Raw genomic sequence first — 21,804 nt, 5'->3', positions numbered from 1 at the left:
AATATTTATTTGTGCTCATTTTCTCTCCTGGCCTTGAATGGAGCTTAGCGCGTGTTCAGTACAGCTGTATGTTTACTGAATCTATTCCATCGTGAGTCATTGTGCGTGTGTAAGTATCCAGGAAACGGCTAGTGCCTTCTTGGAAGAGCAGTTGCTTTCGGCACAAGCACTTAAAAGGGAAATTAACCAATTGGTCAGTTCAGATTGATTTTGAGGAGGCAAAAAAAAAAAAAAAGGATTATCTAACTGCTGGCTTTTAAATGTTTCATTAGCTATTTTTAATAGTTTATTAGAAACATATATTTTATGAGAATTTTATCTTAATTACAGAAGGATCGCAAGGGACAGAGGCAGGATCTGTTTCTCTTTGGGCGGATGGTGCCAGGTATTACCAACCAGAAACATCTTGAAGCAAAAACTTGAGCAATCCAGATCAAAATAATATTTTAATTTTTTCATTAAATAAAAGTCTCTAAATTCTGATTTTAAAAGGGATGGATTTTTTTTTAAATACAAAAAGCTAAAATATCTTAGTAAAATTGAGATGCACAGAAAGCCCCAGGGTATTCGGGCAGCTCTGTGCCTCTCTTAGACACATGGCTGAACAGTTTGTCTTTTGTATGAGACCAAATCTACAAGATTTGGGACTTAGAATCATAGGCAGAGCCCTGAGAGAGAAAAGATTAGAGCCCAGATCGAAGATGTTCATCCGAGTTGGGGCTCGTTTGAAAACTCTTATCGTGAGGCTGGGAGCAGCTTGCAACTGAGATTTCACTTATCCGTTTGGGCAGATGGTCCTGAAGTGCCCGGCTCTTTTCGTTGTCTCCATCAGTCTAATGGAGGTTACTGCGAGACCTTTCAGCTTTTCCTTGGCACAACAAGTATGTCAGCCATAAATTGCCGTCTTTGTGATCATTAAGGGCCTTAAACAAAAACACAAGTCCAGTTAAGCTGCTTTGGCTTCCACATAGAAAAATCAAAATTTCTTTCTTCGGTGTTTATTCTCAGTTAAACACACCACACACACACACACACACACACACACACACACACACACACACACACACAGAACCACCATAGTTAACTTTTCTATTTAAAAAATGACGATCTTCTTTTCTTTTCTTTTTTTTTCCATTAACAACATAGGATATAAAGGAAGATGTCCCCAGAACACATTCATGGCTGAGTGTTTGGTCGGGAGTAGTCAGAGCTTATCGATATTGATTTGATTGTACCTCTCTAGATCCTTTCTGGTTCCCCACTATCCCTACAACTCATAGTGCCATTCCTCATGGAGGTCACTGGGAGCCTGTTCTCTTTCCCAAATGTCTGTTTATCTGATCTTTCTTCCTAAGGTGTGAGGTTTTCACCGGGTAGCTTCCCATGTGTGGGACACACACACACACACACACACACACACACACTTGCTTTTCTGTTTTCCACCTTTATTTGTTCCCTACTCTCTTTTAAGAGAGAGTCCTTAGAGGAACCTCTAGGAAGGACCCTTAATTGACCTTGTGGGGACCACATTGATTTTCTCCACGTGCATCTTCATCTCTGATAAATTATAAAGCCATTAATTTGCTGAGGAAATGGCAGGGCCAGGCTGCGGCACAGATGTGACCAGAGCTATCCCAGCTCGGAGCCTGCTGAGGAGTGCCAAGAATCTGAGAGAGAATCAGGCAGCCTGGATTGTTATGGTTAGCCTCCCATTCTCCTGGGAACTGTTTTCCTTGCCACTGTTTACAGATCTAAAAGGTGACAATGTTTCCAGATAAATAGGCCTTCTTATTTGGGGTAAGTGGCTACTTATTGATCCGCTAACCCACATGTATTGATTTGTTAGCCCCCGACTACTGTGTCATTCTCAAAGGAGTTAACTATAAATCCAGGATGGGCAAATTGTATTTGGTGTTGAACTGTTGTCTTAACAAAAGCAACACCACACTCCTTGTTCTGTCCTGCCAGACTACCCCTCCCAAGCTTGAATTGCCGCTAAAAGAAACAGTTCAAAGACACAGTTCAAAGACGATCGGAATAAGATAGGAAGAAACTGAGTCTTGAAGCCTCACCGTGACAGTGCTGCAAGGGGGGATATGGAGCTTGCATGATCATGTTCAGAATAACGTGCTGTGTAGCTCTACCTAGGTCGGTGTGATGACCACAGGCAAACTGCAGAAAAGAGCAAACAGACTGTAACTGCAGACAGGGAGCAAGGCTCCTAGGTAAGCCTCCGGCAGTGGTGTTAGGTCGGTCCGTCTCCTTAGCAACAAGTGAACTGTATGGATAGCATATTGGACTTCGAATGGAGGAGGAGGGCTTGGCCACCCTCATCAGGAATTAGCCAAGAATATGCAACCGAATTGAGCATCCTAACCATTTCCTTCGGCAATCCAAAACAGGCAGTGAGCAAGGTGGCCAGTCAGTGATGGATTCCACAACCCATATGGGTGACCTCTCAGCTTTCCCAGGCTTGGGGGACTCCAGAATCTCTGAGTATGTGTGGAGATGGGGACAGGAGGGATAACCCCTTTCATTTAACCTTGTTTGTGCCTTAACTGATTGCATCCTACATGCAGGAAGGGTTGTCACCCAATCACTTGAAAAAGGCAAAGCTCATGTTCTTTTACACCCGCTACCCCAGCTCCAACATGCTGAAGACCTACTTCTCTGATGTGAAGGTAGGGGCCGCTTTTATTCCCCCTCTTTCGTTGTCTATGGAGGCAGCAGTGGTCCGGACTCTTGGGAGTTAATGGAGATGAGTGTGGGGTCAACTTCCGATGATGCCTGGGCTGTGGATGAGTGGCCATTCTTGTCCTTTTGTCCAAACGTGGGAAGCAAACATACTACTTGTCCATTAAGACCTGAGGTTGTTTCCCAATTCACATGCGTGACCAGCGCGGTCCAGGAGACTTTGCCTCTGTCTTTATGTGTTTTAGTAGTTTCCTGGATGAAATCTCTCTTGGTAATGTCTGGATGTTCCAGGAAAAAAAATCCACTGTTTTTGCAGCAGTAAACTGTTTCTGTTTTTGTTGATTTCTCTGTATGTGTGCCTCTGAACGCTAACTCTCAGCACCTCGCCTCCTGTCGAAAGGAGCGAACGCTGAAATTCTCTATGCAGTAGCTGCTTAAAAACAAAAGTGATGATTGTCTCTTATTTACAACTTAATTTGTTGTTGATGTAGGGTACACGGAGCATAAGGGGGAATGAATAAAGTGACAGATTCAGGACACATTATTCAAATGAGGATATGAAAGCTGTCGGCCTACAGCTGCAGCCCCCCTCATTCTGCAGAATACTGGGACCTCCTGGTTCTCTCTGGGGCCGGGTGCATGCATGTGCATGTGTGTGCGTGTGTCCATGTGTGTGTGCATGCACAAGTGCCTGTGTTTTGTATGTGTGTGGGTTTGAAGTAATTATCTCCATCAACCTGGAGTTGTGTTAATCATGTGTAACTTTTTAAAAACAGACCGGGCTTCGGTGATTAGAATGGCACTCATGGTATCATTAGCCAAGGAATTTGATAAACATTACATTAGCTGAGATTGGTTTGGGGGGGTTGGGTGCCCCCCAACCCTTCCCCTGCCTACCTCAGTGTATACAGGTTCTGATTTCCTCCACCCAGGTCTCACAAGCCACCAAGATGAGCTTGTTTTCCTACTCTCCCTCACTCATGCTGGCCTGCATCTCAGGCCCAAGCCGAGCCTATGGCTGCATTTTGGCAGGCCAGTTCATGTTGGTTTCATCACTAATATTTAATTTGGCCTTATGGGAGAAGTTTTGTTTTCCTTCTGTTTGCTTCTGAACTATGTATTAACTTCAGCCTTTTCTCTCTTGCTGTGTTGCTTAAGTGGGAGGTGTGTTCTTTTCCAGCGCCAACTAACTGGACAGAGTGGGGAAAGTAGCCTGAGGCTGGAAAGGGAACCATAGGCACACAAAAGGCTGGTGCCATAAGGGGTCAGGGAAGGAACCTGGATTTGGTGGGTGGCGCTCTATAGTGGACCTGTTGGTTGGAGCAAGTGGTGGAGGACTGGCCATTGTTAGTCTCATTCACAGGCATGCCCAACCTTTTGACAGTGGGACAGGACGTTGCCATTTCCAAAGCTCCTACTCAAGAACTGAGTTTTAGTTTAGCAGTAATGATAAACAAACACACACACATCACAAAAATAATTTTTCATAATGTTTTTAGTAAACTTGTCGACATTCATAGCTGTCCTTGGTTGTCAGGTGGAGATGCCTGAAAGCCTTCTAGGACCTGGCCAACCTGGCTTTGGCTCTAAAAAGGAGACGAGGAGGGTTATAATGTGTGTGCCATGTGCGTGTCCTGTTACCTCCTGGTTCACCCCTCTCTCTGCCATAATCTGTTGCATTTTTATAATGTTATGGCATTGTCTCATATGTTTTTCTATAGCACCTTCTTCCATCCAGAGACTGACCAAAGAACTTTTTAAACACTGGTCACACAGTAGTGAAATGAGCCTCCCGGGATGTGGGGGTAGAAAACCCAAGCCATTTTGAGCCAAACAGCACTACTCAGGAGTAGATATGGGCATTAATAATGTCCTAATTCTGTGTGTTTGCATGAATGCCAAGGGACTGAAATAGATCTGAGGAAAAAAAGCTTCTTGTTCCCTCAGAACCCAGCGAGTAAACCTAACTGCACATGGAACCACTTACTCTGTCCAAGCCACGATAAAGTACCTGGGCAAATGTTTTATTTTTAAATGCACTAATATTCAATTATCGATTTGATCCATACTTTAACCCCACTAGGAGGGGTAGTGGCTAAAGTCTGTATGAGTTTAGTTGAACAATAATGATCCTCTGTAATGAAAGACAACAGTACCATGTGCGACCCACAGCAGAAAGCCACGCAAGGTCATTTCTCCTTCATTTTTGGAATGAATTATACATTTTTAAGTTTCCTAATTACATCTTTCCATTTGGCTAGTAATAAATGAATTTGTATTCCCTGAGCTAACGAGAGGGATGCTTTCGTGACGTGCGCAGGAGCCAATTGAAACGAAGCACTTCAGACCTTTGAGAAGACAGTGCAGAGCAGCCCAAGCTCCCTAAAGTTCGGGTGAACCCACGTCTTGTCGATTCCCTGTTCCTGTACAAGCATGTGTCTATTATGCTGATCACATATATCTACAAAAGTCATTATCTGTTTATTTTTAAGGCTAAAAGAAATAGATACTGTGCTATGTATGGATGCACAGGGAAAGTGTTATTGCAGTTAAGATTCAAGAAACCATTTTAGAATTCGGAGACCTCTAGAAATTGAGAAAGGGATCCTAGAATTTCATCAGAAATGCCACCTGGTTATATTTCTTGAAAAAGACATACAGCACTTGGTTTGGCACGTTCATCTTTAAAAAAAAAATCCTAACCCTAATAAGATATACTCTTTCAAATCGTTGAGTCTTTTCCACTTCAAATAGTGACTATGCATTCGTTTTGCAATAAAAAACAACCGGTAGAAACAGTATATGCAGAAACTATTTAATTTCTTGAGTTAGATGCTAGCTAGATGTCTGCCATAGCCATGGCTGGAGAACAGGTGTTGGATGGAGCTTATCCTTCTTCTGAACGCGAGCTGAGACCAAGTGAGGCACATGACTGCATGTCTCCCTCCAGGCCTGGACCACTGCTGGCCATCCCCAAGTGGCTCCCACCATCACCCAGGAGAAGAGTTAGAAGAGGTCACAGGCCCTCAGAGATGCTGTGCCGGGATGGTGGACACAAGAGACAAGTCCTGGGCCCCCTTAGCTTAGCTACTCCAGTGAGAACCGAGAGTTCTGTGTTCTCTCAGAGACTCCACTCCCTCCACGGACACTTAGCAAACAGCTCTCTGTTCATCCTGCTTTCAGGTCCATTGAGAACATGTTTGTGAATTGTACAAGAGATGCCAGGATGGAAGGGCCTCCCTGGCTTCCCGTTCACCACTGGGTGATTTTAACATACACACCAATAACTCCTAGACCACTAAGCACAACAGATTCGGTGTCATCTCAGCTTTGAGGAGCAGGCGTTCACAGCCTTTCAAGCCTGCCGTGTTAAATGATGTATCTCGTTCCCTCCACCCCTTGAGTCAACTGCTGCCTAGCCGGATTAAGGTGTCAGGTTGATTTGTTTTATACATCTTTTGACCATGCTCATTGAATATTTAGGAAGTTTCTCCAGCCCATATTGAGGCTGAGATGTCCCGTGGGAAGTATTAATCAAAGTCACGGAGGCTCGCACACTCTGGAAACACAGCCTCTTTATTGAAGCGATTAGTTTTTGCAGTAACACATTAGCACACTACAGAGCTTGCCTTTATAGAACAATTGATCCTTTGCTCGTAAAGCGCTACACAGAGCACACGGAATTAACTCTTTTAAAGTTGAATTCTTTTCCTCCTTCCACGTGAAGAACAAGCCGCTTGCGTTTTGCTCTTAGCCAGGAACGGAAAACAGAACACATTTCGTTTCCCGTTGGTGGCGGTGAAAGCTCCGCTCTCGGAGCTGTGGACACTGCTCTTTTTGCCTATCTCGGGTTTGGAGTCTGTTGTTTCTGCCCATTCTCTCTCTCTGGTATTTCCAGCCTCCAACAATACGCTTTAAATCTCCCTTTATGCCCCGTTCGTTCATAATGGCAAGCGCACTTACTTTTTTGTCCCCCTCCATTAGGTCATTCATGACCATTCTAGAAAAAAAAAATGCCCCTCTATTTTTTTCCTTCTACAGTACTCTTGTCCATATGAGACAATGTCTTGTAACAATACAGAGGCCTAATCTCCATGTCAAAGCAATTTTCATTCCCCAGTGCCCAGCCTGCTATCATTTTGTAATGTTTTGTTTCTTGTTCTAAAAGAATTAAAAAGGAACAGTTAGCCGTCACGGGGGCCTGTAGGCCTTATCTCAGTGTCTGGAAATTTGGACAGTGTATTTTACTGCTCAGATAAAATGGAAAGAAGTCCAAGTTCAGCAAATCGTAATGGGTTTAAGTTCTATTGAAATCGGCCACCAGAAGATCAGATAACGGGGGTCCTTCAGTTGTCTTTCTAATCGGGTTCCCCGCGAGGCTGAATGGAGACAGAGCAGGCGCACAGAGGGAAAATATAATTCTTGGACAGGTTAAGTACATGTTTGAACTCTTGCAAGCAGAAGCGGTTTGCTGATGACTTAATCATTTTCTGTTCAATTATCTGTAAGGGCCCTTGCAACTCCACGGCAATTAGGATGCAAGATGGCCTTTTGGGAGGAACACCAGTCCTCTGCTTCTGTTTCCTTGTGACTTCTATTCTCTGCCATAAATTTTCATTCGCTTGTTATCTGTGCTGGTAGAGAAACAACTTTCTGCAGTAATTACAGCCCCCCACACACTTTAGCTGTCAGCTTCTTGCAGCCTGGAGATTCTCAGGGCCAGGATTTGATAAGTGTTCCTTGTTGATATTTGATGGATGGACACCCTTTTCTGGGGGCCCAGGGAAGGGAATGGACCTGATGGCAAAAGGGAGGGGTGTCTGTCAGCCTGCCCCATAGAAAGCGATGGATTTATTGGTTCTGACTTGGCAAGTTAGGACACACCTGTCCTTTTCGTGAGGAAAGCAGTCAATAAGGATGGGACCATTTGCCCGTCCAGGAAGACATCTTCATTTCAAAGGTTGTTGGGAAACCTGGGTAAACAAACTTTTAAAGCCCAATCATGCTATAGTAACGTGGCATTTAAAAAGAAACGTAATAAAGGTCCTGTCTCTGCCATCTGTGAACTGTGTCTTAACCACGCCTCCCAGACAACACGGCAGTCAAGGGAAGGGGCCATGGGCCTTGCAAGTCCTGGTTGCAGAGAACACAGGGACAGGTATCAAGGTTTCCCCAGACCACACTGGAAGTAAATACGGTAGCCGAACTGTAAAATGCATGGATTACAGAGACATGGGCGTGGGGTCACCCAGCACCAAAACCTATGCACAAATGAGTCTTACCATTTTCGAGAAAAGCAGGTTTCCCTCATTGAATACGATTGCCATGTAGTGATAGAAATTCTTATTTAAAATATACACAGGGCTAGGGATATAGTTCAGGGGTAGAGCATGTGTCTAGCATGCATGGGGCCTGTCTTCAGTCTACACACACACACACACACACACACACACACACACACACTGTCACACACAGTCTCACACATTCACAGACAGTCCTACACACACCCATTCTCTCTCTCTCTCTCTCTCTCTCTCTCTCTCTCTCTCACACACACACACACACACACACACACACAGACACACAGACCATGTCCTACTGCTGCTGACGTCATACTGGAGCTTGGAAGTACCAACTCTGCCTAGGACCCTGGCTCCAATGGGTCTCCATGCAATAAGCAGATGCATGCCCTCTACTGAAGGTAGAACAGTGGGGTTTTCTGTAAATAAGAGATAATCCATCCATGGAAAATCTGACTTAGACTATGGCTTCTCCACTTGGAGTGGTGTAGAGAGTGTGGTTTCTGTCATGAGTGTACCTTCTAATACTCTGTGAGAATGGTTGTTCGTCTTGCCACCATTTTGGTGGAACTTACCACCTTGCTTTCCAGGTAAAATGGGGAGGGAAACATTAACAATGTCAGCTAACAGGAGAACAGCGGCATGCTCACCGTTTTCAACATTTAAATTTAACAGTTCAACAGATGCATTACTTCCCAGCTCATCAAGTGGTTCAGCAATTTCCGTGAGTTTTACTATATTCAGATGGAGAAGTATGCGCGTCAAGCCATCAACGATGGGGTCACCAGCACAGAAGAGCTGTCCATCACCAGAGACTGTGAGCTGTACCGAGCCCTCAACATGCACTACAACAAAGCAAATGACTTTGAGGTAGGAGCCAGCCTTCAGGTCGTCTCCTCTTTCGTTATTTGTTTTCATGCTCTTTGGGAAGGACTCTGTTTTTTTTTGCAATGGTTTCTTAATTAAGCATGCGTGGTAGCATGCCAGACAACCAGGAGAATCATGTGTCTCCCCCACAGCCGTTCCATTTCCACGCCCCCCCCCCATCCAGCTTACGTGGAAGAGAACGCAGGCAAGAGAATTGAAAAGTCTGAAGCAAAGGGCAAACATAGGATGATTTCATTTATGTTGTGGGGTACACACATGAACTGAAGGGTACAGACTGTGTGCAATGTAACTGCAAAAGTGTCTGCTTGAGAAGTCTAGAGATGGTGGGTAAGCGATTCCATGATTTCCACCTTCACCTGTGTCCTTCCTGGGAGGAAGTGGCGTGAGAATTTACTGAGCATATTTCAAAAGATTGCATTCATTTTTTTTGCTTATAAATTTTTAGTTGCATTTCTATGTATTTGTTTAGTGTGTGTCCACAAGTGTGTGGCCTTGACTGTGTGGGGGGCGGGGGCTGTGCTTGATCCATAGAGTGCCCACCAAGTTCAGAGGACAACTGTGGGAGCCAGTTCTCTCCCTCCGCCATGTGGATCCCAGGAACTGAACTGGAGTCTTCAGGCATTGTGGCAAGAACGTTGACCCACTGAGAGATCTCGCCAGCCTGACTTTGATGTTTATTTATGTTTGCTTTGGGGAGGGATGAGTAGCTTGTGCGTTCCTCTTACATATGGGACCATTCTAGATGTGTGCACAGCGATACAGACAATTTCCAGGAAGCCATATCCGTGCAACAATGAAAGGTGTGTGGGCTGCGAGTCAGGTGCTTCTTTACGGGCTGATGCGGAGCCTTGGCACAGTTGTCATCGACATGATGACTGCATGAGACCACAAGAGCAAGCTCCCAATGCTCAAAAGGCAACAATAGCTGGAGGTGGGGGTGGGGGGACTTCTATAGACAGCCCCTGGGAGAGGGTAGACCATACCAGCTGTGCCTTGACTACGCTGATCATTCCTTAAACCTTCCTGGCTAGATCCCGTGCCACTGCGAGGCAGGAATCTGAGGGACCTTATGCTAGTATTCTTCTTCTATAAATAAGTACCCAGGGATACCCAGAAACATCTTTATGTCAAGGGAAAGAGGAACCCCGATGGTCTGGCTTTGTCTGTAGAGAGACCTGACCCTCTCTCTCCCGGGTAGTATATTCTCACTGCCTGTTCATTCCTTTCCAGCTCTCCTCCCTGTTGTTCTGGGCAATGCAGATCAGTTCTGAGCTTGTAAAGAATGGGCATGCAAGTTTCACAAAGGGGAAGTCAAAATTTTTCCTTGAAAATTTGAACGGTTTGAAAGATTTTCTTCTGCTAAATGTGTTAAAAATAGGAGTTCTTGGAATTCAAATCCACTATCCTTTTATTTGTTTATTTACTGTGTGTGAGAGAGAGGTCTAGAGAGTGGCGAGGCCAGAGGGCAACTTGCAGGAGTCAGTGGTTTCTTCTCTTTTCATCTCGTGAATCCCAGAGAAGGAACTCAGGCAGCCAAGCTTGACTGCAAGGTCACTCACTACCTTATCCTCTGAGCCACCTAGCCCCCTTCTGTTTTCAAAGTCTCTACTGTCACCACATTGGTTGATGGTGTGGATAAATTATAAGCAAATGTTGCCTTCCAGGCTGGGTTTGTTGGCACACGCCTGTAATCCCAGCACTGGAGAGGCAGAGGCAGGTGGACATGGGAGTTGGTGGCCAGCCTGGTCTAAAGCAAGTCCCAAAACAGCCAGAGCGGTTACACAGAGAAACCCTGTCATGAAAAACAACAGCAACAATGTTGCATTCCAAAGCTGAAGTCATTGCAAGTGGCTAGATATTTGAAGAAATATTGTGTAAGAATTTAGTTTCTTTTTGTTTTGTTTTGTTTTTTTGTTTTTTCAAGAATTTAGCTTCTTGTTTCTTCTCTTCCAAGACTCTACCCCAGGAGCTACTGCTGCCCACCAGTGAACTAATCACATTATTTTTTAACAAATACACGCTGGGCAGGTGCCTCGGTCTCCATAAAAAGACTACCCAGTGTTCATTAGGCAATTTCTGATCTCGGGCCAGAAGGGACAGGCCCTTTAAATGCACACTGGGATCTTCAGGGCACTTAAACCTACCTGCTGAAATTTAATCCCCTATCCCCAGCACAGGCAGCAGAACGGCACAAGCAGGAGACACTGGCATCAAGAGGTACCCAGCAAGCTGCTCCGTTTAGCATCATCCAAAGCCTCCTTCATATGATTACCATCTGATAGCTCTCTCTCTGGGAATCAAATCCACTTCCAGCCAGGCCACCTCGCCTTTATCTGCATAGTCTATTTTAAGACTGCTCCACTGTGGGTAGAGTGGGGCCTAGGCAGGAATCCTGTCACTTCTCATGTGACTTTGGGCAAGTTATTGGACTATTCTGAGGCTGGTTCCTCCTTCACTTATAAACAAAACCAAAAAAAAAAAAACCCCAAAACCAAACAAACAAACAAAAAAAAAAAAAGCCAACAAGAAACAAAACATGGGCTCTCTCCAGAAATGTGGAAAGCAAGACTCAGCAGCTTGTACTCTAACGTTGTTACACACACACACACACACACACACACCACCACCACCACCACCACTAAATAGATTTTAACTCAGCCTCTGAGTCTGGCACATTGACTTACAAGGCTTCAGATAAGGGGTCCCTCCTTCTCCGTGCCTTTGAGCATGGAGGTCACTGCTTAAGTGAGATGCTTAAAAAGCCACTGTTCTTATCTCTGCAGCTTTGCCAGTGTGGGCTGTGGCTGCGAGCCAAAAGTAGCCCCGGCACCTCTTGCCGAATGCCTGGGATGATAATGTGCACAGCTTCACCCTTGCATTGAAGTTTCTCTTCTTAACATCAACTAAAATAGACCAGGAGCTTCAGCATAAGCTAGAGGGGAAGGTGGGAACGTAGTCTCTGTCTCCAGAACATTAAACAGAGATGAAGCGTAGTAGAGACAGGGGTTACATCTCTATGATGCTCAGGGATCCAGTCAGTACAAAGTTCCTATTAGCTATCTCCCTATTAGCTGCTCAAACCATCCAACATCTTATAGATTACATATTAAAATTCTCTTAAGCCTGGGAAGATGGCTCAGTTGGTAAAATGTTTGCCAGACAAGCACAAGGACCTGAGTTCTAATCCCCAGCTCCCGTGTCAAAGCTGGGGGAAGGGGGAGTGGGAGGGCAGATCTCTGGAACTCAGGGGCCATGAGCTCCAGGTTCAGTGAGAGACCTTGTCTTAAAAATAAGATGGGGAGTGACAGAGCAAGACGTGAGATGCCAATCTCGGACTGCCACATGCACTATGTACATGTCCCCACACAAGCAAACATATACATGCACGTGCGTGCGTGCACATACACACACACAAACGCGCACACTTTCTCACCAATTGTATATAACAATAATAAAATAGCTAGCACCTGTTGACTGTTTACTGATATTCCTTTGTGGGGATTCATGGCTTTAACTTCCTGCTGGGGGCACTAGCAGTGACGAGGATAGAAACAGCACAATGAAGGCAAGGCTTGAATGGTTTCTAGGTTATTCCAAGTGGGCGGGGCCCATGCAGTGGACAGGGAGCAGGGATTCCCTCTGACTTTCCCCTTCAGTACTAGGACGTTTTCTTCCTTCTTTTCTGTCTCCTGCTGCTGGTTTCTGGGAGGCCCTGGGTGCCACCCTCCAGCCTGTGTCCTCTGCCCTTGTTTAGCACCAGCCTCCTTCAGTCTCTGACTCTGGTGGCTCTGCAGAGGAGAGGCTGCCCATTCCTGGCCTACCAGGAAGCAGTTGAGGACGGTTTGTCACCGGGCAGGAGGGAGTGGCCTGCAGAGATCTGTCCTCCCTGGCCTTCTAAGTGACCGAGAGCTTACTCTATCAGCTTTCACAATAGCCAGGACTCTTGGCACGGCATCCAAACTCAGGGTGTTGAGAGTTTGAGACAGCCCAGGGGAACGCGGGAGAAGAACTGAAGGGAGAAAGCAGTGCCACTTTTGGTTTGTACCAAAGGGAGGGGAGTCGACTCCACAGCCTGGGGTGTGTCGTTTCTAGACGGAGTTACAGACGTGCAGGGAGAAGGTGTGCTATCTCAGCTGCATCTTCCACCCCTGCCTCTCCCGTGTAATGCGATTGGCAGCAAGAAATCCATCTTTCCAGGTGTGATGGTGTATAGCTCTGTTTTATTCTCACTTCACTTTGAAGGGGTTCCAAAAGATTTTTTTTTTTTATGGGCAGGGAAGGGAGGTTTGGCATTGCTTTCCAGTTGTTAAATCATAGCTACACTTCTGACTTCAGGGGCCAATGAAGTCAGATCTTATTGCTTTTTTGTTTCCCCCTCCACTGTGGGAGGAGGAAGGCAATGATGCCCGTTAGTTCCCAAAGCCAGTTTACCAGTTTGTGAAGAATCCACGCTCGGTACCTAACCCGTATGACTCAGAGGTTATTCCCGCTGTTTGTGGAGCCCAGAGAGCCAAGGTGTGGATGCTGCCTTGGTGCAACTCAGAGGACAGGATGAAGAGGCTGGGGACTTGGGGTGACATGAGTATGAACTGAGACAAAGATGAGATAACTGTCACCCGGCACATGGGGCCCACTTTCTCAGTGGCTATCATGAGGTACTTGTACTGTGGAAAGTAAGGCTCCTCGCAGGCCCCTCAAGTGGCTAATCAGCCCGTCGGCAGAGTCCAAGTTCCCAATGAAACTGACTAATCTCCTTTGCCCCTTGCTAAGGGCTCAGGATGGAGGCTGGAAGGCTTAGAAATAAATAGACCCGGGAACTTGATTCATTCATTAGTGGGCTGGTAAATGCCACTTCCTACGGTAGCGATAGGCATAGCATGTCACTGAGTATAACCATCACAGAGCCTGTGGGGCTGACATTTCTCTAACGACACATGACAGGCAAGAGGGGTACGTCTATGTAATTCTTTATGTAATTTCTCCCTTTCTTCTTGGACATTGAAAATGAAAGCGTGTCTCCCCCCAAGAGACCCTTCCACCACCGTTCCCCTCAGCATGTACTGAACTTTTCCTTACCCAGCCTGTTCCCGCTTCCAGCCAGCCCAAGCAGAATGAGCAAGTTTGGAAGCCTTTCTATAAAGAAGCAGGAAGACAGGTGGAATTTGGAAGCCCTTCCCTCTGCTCCAAATAGATACTTAAATGTGAGCGATGGCTTGGCTAACTGGCGCATGACTGAAAACCCTTTACCGCTATTGCTATCTTTTGGCCTCAAAGCCACCAAGCCATTTGAACAAGCTTTCTACACAACACACTCTTAGTGGGTGGCAAGGAGGAGGAGAAACACTTTCTGTTCCTTCCTGTGCCAGTCTCACTGGTGACAAGCCAAATTGATCTTTTAAGAGACTGAATAAATGATCCCTAAATACACGTACACACATGGCTGACTGGGAAGGTACCCACAGAATGATCACTCAAAATAGGAGAGGGGAGGGGAGGGAGGGAGAGCAGCAGGCTGGAAGTAGGGCTGAAGGGCACACCCTCACCCAGTGCAAGGCTCCGTTTCTTTGCTGTTTCTGAGATTCAAAGTGTTCATCAGTATAATGAAGCAAGGGGTCCATTGATTTATGGTCTGTTTGGCAATATTGCATTTTTTAAGCCCCCCATGTCTCTTTTTGTCACTGGGCTACATTCAAGCACAGTAAGAGGACAACTTGAAAACCCCCTTACTCAACAGCTTTATTAGTGATAGCGTCCCATGACCTCTCCGAGCGAACATTCTTAAAGAAAAAGATAGTGTGTAATGTCGCTGCACTGTGCTCATTGTCCTTTGTTGGGGGGAACAAAGAATTTTCTACAGTGGCTATAGCACGTAATTATACAGCTTTCAATAGCAGTGTCTTGGCACATATCAAAGTTCAGAGGAGCCTTTAGAAAAAAAAAAAAGGTGTTTTGTGGCGGCCTAGGGAGGCCTCATCTCTCCTTCAGAAAATAGTTCAAGGCTCTTCTGTCTAGCTTCCCTACTTAGAGCTTTTTCCCCTCCTGCTTCATAAAGTTTAAAGGGGGTTCAGTGGAGTTCTGTGATCTGTTTCCTTTGAAAGATTGAGCCTCGGCGCACAGAGGCCCTTTGACTTCAAGAGTTCGTGGATCCGTGTCTTTAGGTATCACATGTCTGACCTTATCAGTTACTCCATTTAATGTAGGAGAAAAACTCTCAACTCTTTGTGTTTGTCTGTTTTGCCTCTGTGAATGATTTGGTGAAAAGACCATCTTTTTAACACACCACCGAGAGCCCATTTCTGACTGTAACCTACCCTGTGGCTCTTTCTCTAAAAAAAAAAAAAAAAAAATTGTCCTTGTGTTTTGTGTATGGATGAGTTCACAGTGAGAATGGAATTATACAAGGGTGGACGCACATACAAAAAAAAATCTTTTGCTTTTCTCCCGCTCACCCCTCCCTGTGATCTGTTGGCTCCCTGGCGGCTGTACCCCAATAGGCAAAGCATTTAGCAAGCACAGAGGTGGCGGCTGGGGTGCTGAGGCAGTGGTGGGCTTTCTCTTGCTCCGGCATACCCTCAGGCCTTCATAATTAATTATCCCTGGATGATGAGCAAAGTCTGAGGACAGTGTGGAGGGGTGTATTGTCTGCGTGCCGTCCTCTTAGCCTCACTTCTTCCTTCATCCCACAAAGGGTTATCAGTAGGACGGAGAGCACAAGTTCCCTCCTGAGAGCCGCTGGTGGTAGCTGCCTCTTTTGGTGCGATGTAGCTATTGTGTTCCATCTATCCTGGATTGAATGTCTGGAGAAGTTCTGACACCACATTGAAAGCCAGCCTGAGTATGTGGCCTGGATTAAACAGATTCCCATAGCAAACCCAGAGCTTGCTGGGACTTGCCCCTCCCCTTTCACCTGGATGACAGTTTCAAATCCAATCTTCTCATTGTCCCCGACAGGGTAGTATTTAGCTTTCACAACTGGCTTCCTTGTCAGTCACAGGGCAGAATGTCTAACCGTCATCTGCTCGTGTCTCTTCAAACCACCCGTCTGAGTTGGCAGCACTATTTCGCAAACAGCCTTTTTGGGTAAAGCATCGGAGTTTAACTCTTGAAAGTAGATTATTCTAGTTTTAAAATCGGGCTTCACCCTCCAAGATTGCCTTAAGCCAATCTCCAGGGCTGTTTGGTGACGTGACAAAAAACAAATACAATCTGTTCCCCAGCCCCCTCCCACTTTTGGCCGAGATACAAAGTAACGATGGAAGGTGGAAGCGCTTCTGGGAAGAAAGAAGAGCTCTATGGCTGATCATTAGGCTGGGTTTTTTTCTGTTAAGTAGGGTGAAGCCAAGAAAAACAAATATAACCGTTCTTCCGAAGAGTTGAGCTAGCAAATTAGTAAGGTTTAAAATATCGACAGTGTAGAGAGGATGGCAGCTTCAAGGCTGACGGGAACCATATTGAAAAGAATCTGTGTCCCTCCTAGTGATTCTGTTTGGACGGACAGGCCTGCCGGATGGCCGCCGCCGCCAACTCTGTCCCTGGGACTCTTTGGAAACACTGCCACAGCAGACCTTTTTGGTATTTAAGGAGAACCTGAATGTGGGCGTTGACACAAGTAATATAGTCAAACCAAAAAGGGGTCATAAAAAATTCAAGTTCTCCTCATGAATATTTCATGAGTCGCTATGAAAAGGGACACTGGTGTAGGAGGCCTTTGTGCTTGGAGTTCTTCTTCCGGGCTCCAAGCTATTGTTCTTTCAACCTCTCAAACAGACTTTCACTTTCAGACTGACAAAAGTCACTTAAAAGCCAGACAGCTGTACCAACACACCCACCTTACTGAGAGCAAGAGCCACCGGGGCAGGTGACAGGGCCTGCTGGGAGATCTTGTTTAAAACATGAACAGGGCCCGTCTGCCTTCCATCCCGTGCTTAGTCATTGCTTTTACCCCCAGTTTGAGGTTACCCCTTTTTTTATGCTGGTGGTTAGTTTGTGGTCTGCCCGCTCACAGATTGCCCCAGACTATTCCTTGCGTATTTTCCTTTCCCCTGTGCCTTAGGTTGTGACCAGAGCCACACACAGCAGAAGTTGCAGATATTAGAGGTTCACTCCCTCAGTTCTCTGGAGTTCCATCTCCCTCTGCCTGTCTCCCTTCATTCAGCTTCTGCCATTTACTCCCCGAAGTGGTTCAGATCTCCCCTGCCTCATTGGCACTCACTGGAATTGGGTGAGAACCCGGGCAGAGAGGGACACCAACTCCACCTGGGAACTTGAGACAGGGCGGGCCGCAGCCCAGCCCTCAGGGCCACAGCCACTGCGGCCGGCCGGCCGTGGAAAGTCCTCTGTGTGTGTGCGTGTGTGTATTCCAGGCCTCCCTCCCCTGTCACCTTGTGTACAGTCTGGTCTGTGACACTGTTGGTGATTATGTCATTATTTTGCTCTGGGGGCCCTGGCACATCTGCAGAGCCCCAGCACATCTTTGTTGCACTGGCACAGGTCCCACACTGCAAATGCTTCATTAGCCCTGCTGCCGGCCTCCTTGCCAGACGCGAGTGCCCAAATCCAGGCTTCTTTCTGCTCCGTTCTTTTGTGTGGCTGATGAACGTGTGTTCATCTTCCTGGTTCTTCCCGAATCTCCCTCGACTTCTGAACTCCAGATGGCCCAGTTTTCTTGCCCAGATCACTCCCAAGTCCACAAGGAGAAGCAAGGTGACACTTTACCCCGTACCCACCCCAGCCCTCCCCACCTCTGCTGCTTTGGTGCTCCCCACATGAACGTATGGGAGTTTTTTCAGACTTGCAATTTGAAGGGATACGAAGGGATCCCTTCCAGTTTGTGTGGCAGGCAAGGTTAGCATGAGTTGTTAGCTATCTCTTGTTCCAGGAAGCCTCTCTCTTCTCAGCCCCCCACACCCCTTTCCATGCCCCCTGTGCCCCCTTCTGTTTAGTGCCTCATCCTACCAGTGATCCAAAAGCTGGCTATATTGTTAAAAGTTTCCTTTCTCTAAATGGACTTGGAGTCTTTGCCCCCACCCCCGCCCCCCACCATAATCCACTACCTTTACTTCTGCAACCAGCTTCCCAACCCCCAAACAATCACCTATTATTAGATGCTTGAAGTGATTAATGCTTGGCTCTTGGGGGAAGGAGCTGATTCTCTTCCCTCTAGAAAGTTAGCCCCTGTGTGCTTAGCAGAGCCCAGTCTGGGAAGGTGGATGGCTCCTCCTCCAGGAACTTCAGTCCATTCCAGAGTTTAAAATCTTGGGCTGTGATGACGACTATATAATTGGTATGTTTAATTCCCCCTTAAATTTGAATTCATTGATCTGTGTTCTTGTGTGACCAGCAGCGTCCCCATTGAGATTTAACTGGTTTTTAGCCCCTCAACAGCACAGCATGGTATAAACATTGCTCTGTGAGCAGCAACTGTGAGTTTTCCTTGAAGGTATCGTTAAAGGCGTCCCATTTTTCCTGCGCTCATGGTCAAACCATTCCCCTGAATTCTAATTCAGAATCTTAGGACAAAGACTGTGGTAAGGACTGAGGAGAACTCCCCGCAAAGAATGCGTGGTTGTGCTGTACTGGTTTCCCGAGACGTCCCAGTACATTCCAAAATTCGGCACAAGGATATGCATGGGCCCTGTTCTGAATATTTATGAACCGTCCAGCTGACAAGGTGGAGAGAGAGGAGGCTGGAGGATCGCTGGACCACCCAGCCCCATGTCAGCCCTGGGCAGGAGCACCTCAGGAGAGACTAGATACGTCATTCGTACTTTTCAGATGGACCTCCCAGGACTGGATCCTTTGGTTTTGTCACCTGAGGGCTTGTTAAAACGTTTTAAAACTTAACCTCCCTCTTAGACTATACCACTTCTCAAAATAATAATTCTCTAAATTTATTCCCTGCTGAGAAAATAGTCCGCTGTGTGGCTGGCTCTGAAAGTGGCTCCCTTGAAGCTGTAGAGGGATAGAATTCGGGGATTTGCAGATAGGGTCAGAGCCATTTTCTCTATTTCTTTCTGATTTCATAGACTTTGAGCACTGTTCCCTCGTAGTCTTCACCTCTGCAGATTAAGGAGCGGTAATCCTTTTTCAAAGCCTAACCGCATGCAGGCAGTGGGCTGCTCCGATCATTTCAGCTGCCCTGTACCATGTGTTTCCGCCTGGTAGTGTTATTCCCAGGGATGACTTTGGTGACTGAACCGCAAGGCAGAATTCCTGGTGTGGGTATCCATGGTACGGTTCAGAGACTGTCCCTTGTGCGTGCCCCTTGGCACTCTGTTGACTGCTTTACCAGTGTATCCTCAGAAATTGGATTTCTTAAGCAATGTATCTCAGTACCTTTTTTTATTTTCTTATGTTGGGGACCAAACCCAGGGCCTGATAGGCACGCGCTCTACATTCTTAACCCCTCAGTAGTTCATTGGTTAACGTGATCTCACTGATCACTATACAATTCAAAACCGTACAATTTCAAAAAGGATGATCAGATTCTTGGCAAGTCAGGTAGATGGTGTTGTGTGCACAGGACATGTCCAACAGGAGGAAGAGCGGGCAGGTCTACCCTGCTACCCGTGTGTCCTCACAGAGTTCGTAAAAGAAAACTGTGGTCTGGGACGAGTCCGTAGCAATGACAGAGGTGGCGAGACATGTTGGCTTTTCTATATTTGGTCATGTGTAGCAAGTTTATTTACAGGCAGCTAACATTTTATATCAGGCATCACCTTGAAATCTTAGGAAGATTCTCTTGGGGGATGTCTGCCATAGTGGTCCTGGACCAGTGTTAGCGTAGTCGTTCAAGACGTGCACTCTGCAACCGGTCAAGTCCGGACCCGCTCTCTGCTCTGCTGCTTGCCAGCTTAGAAATGTTGGCAAGGGTCTGTGCTTAGCTTTTTTACCTGTAAGTGGAGATGCAGCTCCAGAGTTGAACGTACTCAGGGTTGTGAGAATTCAGCGCACCCACACGGGATTATTAGCACAATGTGAACCCTGCAAAACCCTTTCTTTTATTGGTTTGTGGAGCCAAGGGAGCTAGGGAGAAGCAAAGGTGGAGACGGTCAACCATTGGGGAGAGAGAGGTATAAGACTGAATAGTGATGTATTCCAGAATGGGGGAGGCAGAGCAGGCAGAGGCCCTACCAGTCTGAAGACCCTGTCTCAAAAGGCTGTGTGGTGGGGGGCAAGGGAGAGGGAGGGGGATGAGAAGGAATAAAATTATGTAAATGAATGAAGCTGTCGAACCTTTCTAAGACATGGTGGAGAACAACTGAAGAAGACACCCAACGCTGACCTCTGGCCTCTCCACACACTTGCATACAGACACATATGTGAACACACAGAACACATGTACACATACAGACACATATGTGAACACACAGACACATATGTGAACACACAGACATATGTGAACACACAGAACATGTACACACACAGACACATATGTGAACACACAGAACACATGTACACATACAGACACATATGTGAACACACAGAACACATGTACACATACAAACACATATGCACACATACAGAGCCCATGTACACATACAGAACACATGTACACATACAGACACATATGCACGCATACAGAGCACATGTACACATACAGACACATATGTACACACAGAACACATGTACACATACAGAACATATGTACCCATACAGAACATATGTACACATACAGAACACATGTACCCATACAGAACATATGTACACATACAGACACATATTACACAGAACCTCATCATTGCTACATCATCAGTAACCAATTATTGCATCACTTCCTCCTGACCCTTAGCAGTCACCAAATAGCTCTTCTCAGAACTGGGTCAACTAATCAATGCAAAACTAGTTTTCAGAAAGAAGGTGGTTTTTCCTGCCTTGCCCAGTCCTGGCAGTGAAGGCACTGCCATCCCGGGACTGCCTGGGGACTCTGAGAGGGCTGCAGGAAGGAGAGCCGCAGGTTCAGGCTGTGGCCATGCTCGCCTCCCCTGGGCACTGCTAAGCTCACCTGGAAAGGGACATGAGTAGACACAGCCTTGCTCTAGCACCACAGTGCCGTGACTGCAGAGTAGAGGACATCCTGCATTCTCTCACAGAAGCCCCTGGAGCCCTTTCCGTGCTTCAGAGCCATGAGCTATGAGTGCCTAGGTCCTGGGAATCCAGATGGCATCCACGTGGGGCCACTTGCACCCATGTGACTCTGCCCAGCTTCATTACTCAGTGAGGGTCTCCAGGGTGCTCATTTTCCTTCCCTCCCAAGGCCGCCTTCGCAGATCCAGATTTCAACAGCACCCTTGGAGATGAGGAAATTCCCTTATTGGGATGATAGAGACTAATTTTTCAAATTGATAAACAGTTGATTGGCTGACTTGGCACAGCCGCTCTCGCTGCTCACTTGGTTGACCTGGCCATCCATTGGATGAGATGACAGTGGGGCTCTCCACCTGGGTTTCTACCATGTGGTTGGATCTGTGTGTACCGGGGAGGGCTGTAGACCTCAACACCTGAACACGCTATCCTATCCCTCCCCTCCTTCAAGGAAGAGTGAGCACTGTTTGCAGTGTTCTGCCTCTACTGCAAGGCATGATGGGTTTTTTTTTCCATTGAAAGACCCTCAGTCATCAAGACCAGCAATGTGATTATTTCCATATGTGTGCTTGTGTTGTGGGTAGGCAGCAAGTCCTCCTGGATTTGTGTGTTTCACACTTCTTAGGGCTGTTATACCCAACTTCTGTTTCTTTAAGGCTCCCTTGCCATTGTCAACTCAAATCTGCTGTAGTCGGTGAGTGTTAATACAAGGTAATCTAGTCACTGAGAAGAAATGACCAGACGCTGGGGTGAGTGCACCTAGGATCTTCCTAGGAATGTTGCTCATGTTGTCCCATGCACAGGAGCACAGAGCAAGCAGACCAGGTTTAATATTGGC

The 21,804-nt window shown here is 46.5% G+C and overlaps 1 protein-coding gene across 8 annotated transcripts in view; it reads left to right on the top strand.

The window, feature by feature from the left end:
- Prox1 (prospero homeobox 1) overlaps nucleotides 1–21,804 on the top strand; it is a 54,521-nt gene that overhangs the window by 17,339 nt on the left and 15,378 nt on the right. For 7 of the 8 annotated variants that reach the window (XM_041635312.1, XM_041635315.1, XM_041635310.1 and 4 more), the window contains 2 exons: nucleotides 2,574–2,681; nucleotides 8,670–8,864. In XM_041635312.1, the coding sequence (XP_041491246.1) occupies nucleotides 2,574–2,681; nucleotides 8,670–8,864 (303 nt within the window). Of the gene's footprint in view, nucleotides 1–2,573; nucleotides 2,682–8,669; nucleotides 8,865–11,054; nucleotides 11,360–21,804 lie in introns of those variants that run through there. The other variant, XM_041635317.1, reaches the window with a different exon arrangement.

This window comes from Microtus oregoni, unplaced genomic scaffold (assembly GCF_018167655.1).
Source record: "Microtus oregoni isolate MIOR12 unplaced genomic scaffold, Mior012 000047F_ref0000412, whole genome shotgun sequence".
Classification (NCBI taxonomy): Eukaryota; Metazoa; Chordata; class Mammalia; order Rodentia; family Cricetidae; genus Microtus; species Microtus oregoni.
Note: the sequence above shows the minus strand (reverse complement) of the source record. Positions and strands in the feature narration are given on the sequence as shown.